Genomic DNA, 6,604 nt, shown 5'->3' on the forward strand with positions numbered 1-6,604 from the left:
AGGGTCTAGTGTTATTGGGCTGCTGTTTTCTGTAAGGTGGAGGTACTTCCCCAGTTGGGCTCTGCTCTAGATCTGGAATGACATCCACTGGCTGTGCCCTACCACACAAAGCGAGATGACATTCGCAATGCCCATACCTCTCTTTTGGACGTAGTTTAAGGACGTACCCGGGTCCCAGTTTCAATAAGTCACTGAAATTTATTTTTAAAAAAGTAGTTGAGTATGTAAGATAGTATAGTGTTAACTCAGCATTATGTGAACTTGTTAGAATACTATTCAGTGGCGTAGCGAGGGGGGGGGCTAGGGGGGCCATGGCCCCGGGCGGCACATGATAGGGGGCGGCAAACACGGCATTTAAAAAAATATAAATTTAAGAATTCAACATTTTTCAAATCGCGCCACGAAACGCGCCAATGCACTGCGGGAACGAACGACGCTAGGCGAGGGGGCCTACCGCAAAAAACGAAATTCGTAAATTGCGTGGTTCTTTCTCTTTTACTCTCACTAAGACGTAATTAGAGTGACAGAGAAAAATGTCCGCAATTGACGGACTCTGATTTTTGCGATTATAGCCCAGGGATGGTCCAACGCTGTCGGGGTTCGGCGTTCGGGGCCACCGCCGAGCTTACACGATTGTCCACTAGTTATATGTTATATGACGTCACATCAAATTGAACATAGCGCCCTCTGCGCGCCATCTAATTCCGGGTGCCGTCGGCGCCTTCATTCTAAAAAAGTCGGACATAGCCGCGCCGCGCGCGTTCGGGTACCGGGCGCTCTCAGCGCCCTCATGCCAAAATAGTCGGGCGTAGCCCGATGAACTTAATAAGTACTTAATAGTATTTGTCAGGATCATGGTAAAAGCATCGGGCGTAGCCTGACGTAGGTATTGGGTGCTTTGCGTGCGCTGCTGTTTAAGGCGCCCTCGCACAAAAATAATGTAAAATGAATGTAAATAATTAATCACGAAATGATAATCCCAAAATGAATTAAATAAAAAATAAATTCAAAAACTAAAACCAGACTACTGAAAATCGCGCTCTAAAACGTATGAAACAAGAAAAAAATCTTATCTGAACTAATCATTTACTTTTACCTTAAAGCTTATGACCGTAGCATAATACCACGGCTGTCCTTTACATATGTTTGAGAATATTGAATATACAACGTGGGAATGAGTAACCTGACAGATTTTAAAGGTGTATTCTTGACCGCATTTAGGGACTAAGATCTCACACAAAGTTTTCTAAAATCAGTCTTGTTATACAGATAATGGCAATTGTTGTGACAATCTGGGGGCAATCACCCCCAACCCTTTAAATTAGGGGATGAATCATGGGGGATTGTCATAACTTACATAAAGTTCGGGCTTGTAGAGTTAGAAGCTTGGCTCTACAAGAGATCTGATAACTTTTTGACAGTGCGAGGCTTATGGTTTCGTCTTGGCAACATTTTATATGAAAATGTTTTTGATGGGATATGTTTTTGTATTAGGTAATAAAATAACTTAGTAAAAAACGCTTTTATGGCTGCGACGCTGGTACTATGTGACTTGCTTTAAACATAGATACCTACTGACAGACATTAAAGTTTTAAAGGAAACTCGCAAATAAAAATAAATGACATGTCGTATGCACAAAACATATACCCACACTTTTTTTTGCCAAATTTAATCAAAAGTCATCCAACATTTTTTGCTCCTTATGACCTCAGGAATGCGAGGTTAAATCTGTCGGGTTACTTGTTCCCACATTGTATACAAAATTTAGTAGGTATAATATGTTTTGTTGTATTTCTTTATCTAAAACAGTGGTGGGCTAAGTACGGCCCGCGGGCCAGCTCCGGCCCGCGAAAGGATTTTATCCCGCCCGCCGACGGTCCTATGAAATATTTACTATATGGCATTGGCCCATGAACACCGCAAATAAAAATTCATTTTTAGGTACTGCAACGAACGACGCTAGGCGAGGGGGCCTACCGCAAAAAACGAAATTCGTAAATTGCGTGGTTCTTTCTCTTTTACTCTCACTAAGACGTAATTAGAGTGACAGAGAAAAATGTCCGCAATTGACGGACTCTGATTTTTGCGATTATAGCCCAGGGACGGTCCAACGCTGTCGGGGTTCGGCGTTCGGGGCCACCGCCGAGCTTACACGATTGTCCACTAGTTATATGTTATATGACGTCACATCAAATTGAACATAGCGCCCTCTGTGCGCCATCTAATTCCGGGTGCCGTCGGCGCCTTCATTCTAAAAAAGTCGGACATAGCCGCGCCGCGCGCGTTCGGGTACCGGGCGCTCTCAGCGCCCTCATGCCAAAATAGTCGGGCGTAGCCCGATGAACTTAATAAGTACTTAATAGTATTTGTCAGGATCATGGTAAAAGCATCGGGCGTAGCCTGACGTAGGTATTGGGTGCTTTGCGTGCGCTGCTGTTTAAGGCGCCCTCGCACAAAAATAATGTAAAATGAATGTAAATAATTAATCACGAAATGATAATCCCAAAATGAATTAAATAAAAAATAAATTCAAAAACTAAAACCAGACTACTGAAAATCGCGCTCTAAAACGTATGAAACAAGAAAAAAATCTTATCTGAACTAATCATTTACTTTTACCTTAAAGCTTATGACCGTAGCATAATACCACGGCTGTCCTTTACATATGTTTGAGAATATTGAATATACAACGTGGGAATGAGTAACCTGACAGATTTTAAAGGTGTATTCTTGACCGCATTTAGGGCAACATGCAACTTGGCCCTCCCCTTAAATTTCGTAAAAAATTCTGGCCCCCTATGAAGAAAGTTTGCCCAACACTGATCTTTCGTTCGCTGATTTTTAGAGCCCGATTTTCAGCAGTCGAGTTTTAGTTTTTGAACTTATTTTTTGTATTTTGCCATTTTACGGAACTTTTTCTTATCTATTAATTAATGTTGATCCTAAACGGGGCGGCAAATTTCTGATGGGCCCCGGGCGGCAAGAGCACACGCTACGCTGCTGATACTATTATCCTATGTACAAATTGTATTAATGTATGAAACTGACCTGTTTCTTTGGCGTCCAATGTTGATAAAATATTGCACTATTTAAACACCTAACTCAACATCACATGAAGTTTACACAATTTGTGATTTATGTGCATACAATACGAAACCACAATTATAAACTATTAGTGATTATATTTATCAATTGTGATGATAAGGTGAATAAATTGGATTATTAACTTCTTATTCACATAACAGTGGGGTTTGCTCTTATTTTCTTCGACAACTACTTTAAAATAAAAGGAGTAGCAATTATATGCCAAAACAACACAACCTCTCCCACAAAAAAGTATACAAAAACAATGCTTCATTCTATAATCCAATTACAAGAATGTGCCGCCAATATAATGATTTAATAGCCGGTGATCATTGCGGTAGGCTATTGTATGATTTCTATTAAGTGTACTCAACCCAATAAAGTAAAATAAAATAAAACAAAATATTGATCAGAGTCCCTGATTGGACAACTACTTTGTTGGCTTTTTACATTATAGATTATTTCAAATTTTAGAAAATATAGACTTCTAAATACTACACCAGTATACACTGTATTTTGCAGTTGTTATGCTTTCAAATAGAAGAACTTTTAAATCTATATGTTACTTACTGTATGGATCGAATCGTATTAATTCTAATTTGTCCGCCAGTCGTTCCCGGATAGCGTTAAACTTATGGCCTGATACCATGCTCTCCATTAACACCATTATGTGCCTGAAATAAGAAATGAATTAGATATTTTACTTGAAAATACAAAACCTAACCTAGGGAAGAAAGTATATGATTTTCCCTTACTTGCTTTTAGCCTTTTTAAATAATATATTTGTTAGGAACATGGTCTCTTTAATAATTTCAAGTTTATTTCGCTTTTAATTAAAGATTTTAAAAAATAAATAATTTTACAGCATTTAGATAGACCACCTGACACTGACATTGACAGTCGAACTAAGGGATGTCCAATGTCGCCACTAGAAAAAAAAACTTTATGTGTACATTTCTTTCTTTGCTGATAACGAGCAAAACAATACGGTATAACAAGTTAGACAACATAAGGAATACTAAAGTTGTTCCCAAGAAATATTAGTGTTTTCGTATATATTTTTTATCTGTACTACCAAAAGTAAAAAAATAAAAAATCGCATAGACAAAGTAATTTTTAAATAATGCCACGTATGTGCAAAAAATAATTTAATTATTATTTGACAGTAGAAGATTTGCTACACGTGCAAATTAGTATTTTATCTCTAAGTTAAAACAATACTTGTGGAGTTAAGTATTAGTGGAAGGATTCTTGAAATGTAACAGAGTCCAGTCTTGTTACATATTTGACGAAAAGGGTGCGATATCCTGGTAACATTCGAAAAACAAACTGCGATGATGATGAACTTGTGAACCGGCGTCGTTGGCGTTTTCGTGCGGCTACTATTTTTTGTGTTCGTTCTTTGTTCATTTATCGTGTCGCAAATGAAATAATCAAGCGCCTATAGTGTGAGATTTAATAGTATTTTGGTTTCCGTAGTGTAGTTTTTACGAATAAAGAACAATGAAAAACGAAATGAACGTCGTGAAATGTGAAGAGAATGGCGGCGGCGACGCCAATTCTAATGTGTCACCGACCAAGCTGATGGTGAATTATATCCCAGAGCTGATGACGCGTGATATGATGTATGCGCTTTTCTCGGCAATGGGCAAGATCGAGAGCTGCAAGCTCATCGCAAACCGCGGCTACGGATTCGTGGAGTACGAGAAACACGAGGACGCCGAGAAGGCGCGAGCCGCCTTCAACGGGCTGCTTATGCAAGGCAAGACGCTTAAAGTATCGTTCGCGCTGCTCAACCCCGAAAACAAGGCCAGTCACAAGCCGGACACGGAATCCAACTTATACATCAGTAACCTGCCGCCTGACATGACATTAGAGAGACTCAATGCACTATTTGGACAGTTCGGGGTGATCACAAACAGCCGAGTGTCGCAAGGTATCGGGTTCGTCTGCTACGAGACGCGCGCACAGGCCGAGGAGGCCATTGCACAGCTGAACGGCAGCACGCCGCTGCCGGGCGCGGGCGCCGTGGTGGTAAAGTTCGCCAACAAGCCCAACGCCAACAAGAACGCGCCGCGGCCGTCTCCGCGCGTGGGTGTGGCAGCGCCACTCGCCTACAACGGCTCGGCCGTGTTCAACGGCGCCGCGCCCGCCGCCTTCAACGGCACCAACCTCAGCGCGGCGTTCGGCGCGCGGCCTGCCGCCTTCGCTCCCGGCTTCCCGCAAGCCTCGCCGCCGCCGCTGTTGCCGTCGCCCGGCAAGGCCTTGCCCTTCATCAACAAGGGCCAGCAGCGCTTCAATCCCATGGCGGCGGCCAACCACTCACCGCTACCACTCTTAGGCGCACCCGCGAGCCCCGTCCCGCTGCTGGGGGCGCCGCCTGCACCACATCAAACCACAGTGTATGTATACAACATCGGGGAAGACACTGAAGAGCTAGCGCTCTGGCAGCTCTTTGGTCCCTATGGAGCCATTGACTCGATAAAGGTGATCAAGGACCCCGAGACTAAGAAAAACAAAGGGTTCGCGTTCGTAAACATGCGCGAGTACGACGAGGCTGCGATGGCCATCCAGGCACTCAACGGCTACACGCTCAATGGACAGGTTCTATCCGTTAGCTTTAAGACGCAGAAGAGAAACAATTAGAATGTGAACGGACGTTAAAAACGCCGTCTCGTTGTGATCGTTCCGAGGCCGAAAGCTTAAAGAAAGATTCATTCCAATCTCAAAATATTTTTGTAGTCGAGACGCGAGATCCTCTATGTGCATTTCAGATTAGTCGCATAAGTATTTTTGTAAGATTTAACATAGTTTTATAATCGCGAGAGCGCGACATGACTATCTGTGAGTTGGTTTAGTTGGCTTGACAGTATCATATATGTGTACTTCTATTGTATGGTATTATATTATGACTATGTATGGGCCTGTCGCACGTCCCGGGGCCGGGCGCGGAGCCCCAGGCCTGCGGCCCGCGCTCGGCCCGCCTTTACCCTCCAGGTATTTTATTTTGTGTAAAACAAACCATTGTATGTTTTTTACTCTTTAATAAATTTCATGTTTAAATAGAGTTTATTGTATATTTCTCTATTTTTTTCTATATACGATTTTATCCTTTCCCCGTCGTGTCCTTATTTACTTACATTATATACAATATAATATTTGTGGCAGTAGTGTTTGTACCTAAATGTAGTATATCTTGTGTGTATTGTCACTTGTCGCGGCAGGTCACTGTAAATGCTTCAATATTGCATGTGTGTAGCAACAGAAATAAGTTTTATTTGTTTATGTTATGGCGGTTTATGGCTGTCGTTATTGTTTGTCCGTCATTAGTATATTAATCTATATTATTTTTGGCGCAACGTTTCTGAAATGTTACGACAGGCTATAAATCAAGTTATTTTGCTCGCCGCCGTGAGAAATGTTGAGTTAATGATCTATATTCATATTTTTATACGTACATAACTTTAGCATACCGTATTGTTGAGCCTTCGGTCATAGGCAGGCGAAGCGCACAGCGCC

The 6,604-nt window shown here is 41.9% G+C and overlaps 1 protein-coding gene across 1 annotated transcript; it reads left to right on the top strand.

Annotated features, from left to right (window-relative positions):
- The first annotated feature begins 4,225 nt into the window (after window positions 1-4,225).
- On the top strand, window positions 4,226-6,152 carry LOC133525539 (ELAV-like protein 1). Its single transcript, XM_061861826.1, has one exon. It carries the CDS (start codon window positions 4,589-4,591, stop codon window positions 5,729-5,731), a length of 1,143 nt encoding a protein of 380 aa, XP_061717810.1. The 5' UTR covers window positions 4,226-4,588; the 3' UTR covers window positions 5,732-6,152.
- The last annotated feature ends 452 nt before the right edge of the window (window positions 6,153-6,604 follow it).

Source organism: Cydia pomonella, chromosome 15 (assembly GCF_033807575.1).
Source record: "Cydia pomonella isolate Wapato2018A chromosome 15, ilCydPomo1, whole genome shotgun sequence".
Lineage (NCBI taxonomy): Eukaryota > Metazoa > Arthropoda > Insecta > Lepidoptera > Tortricidae > Cydia > Cydia pomonella.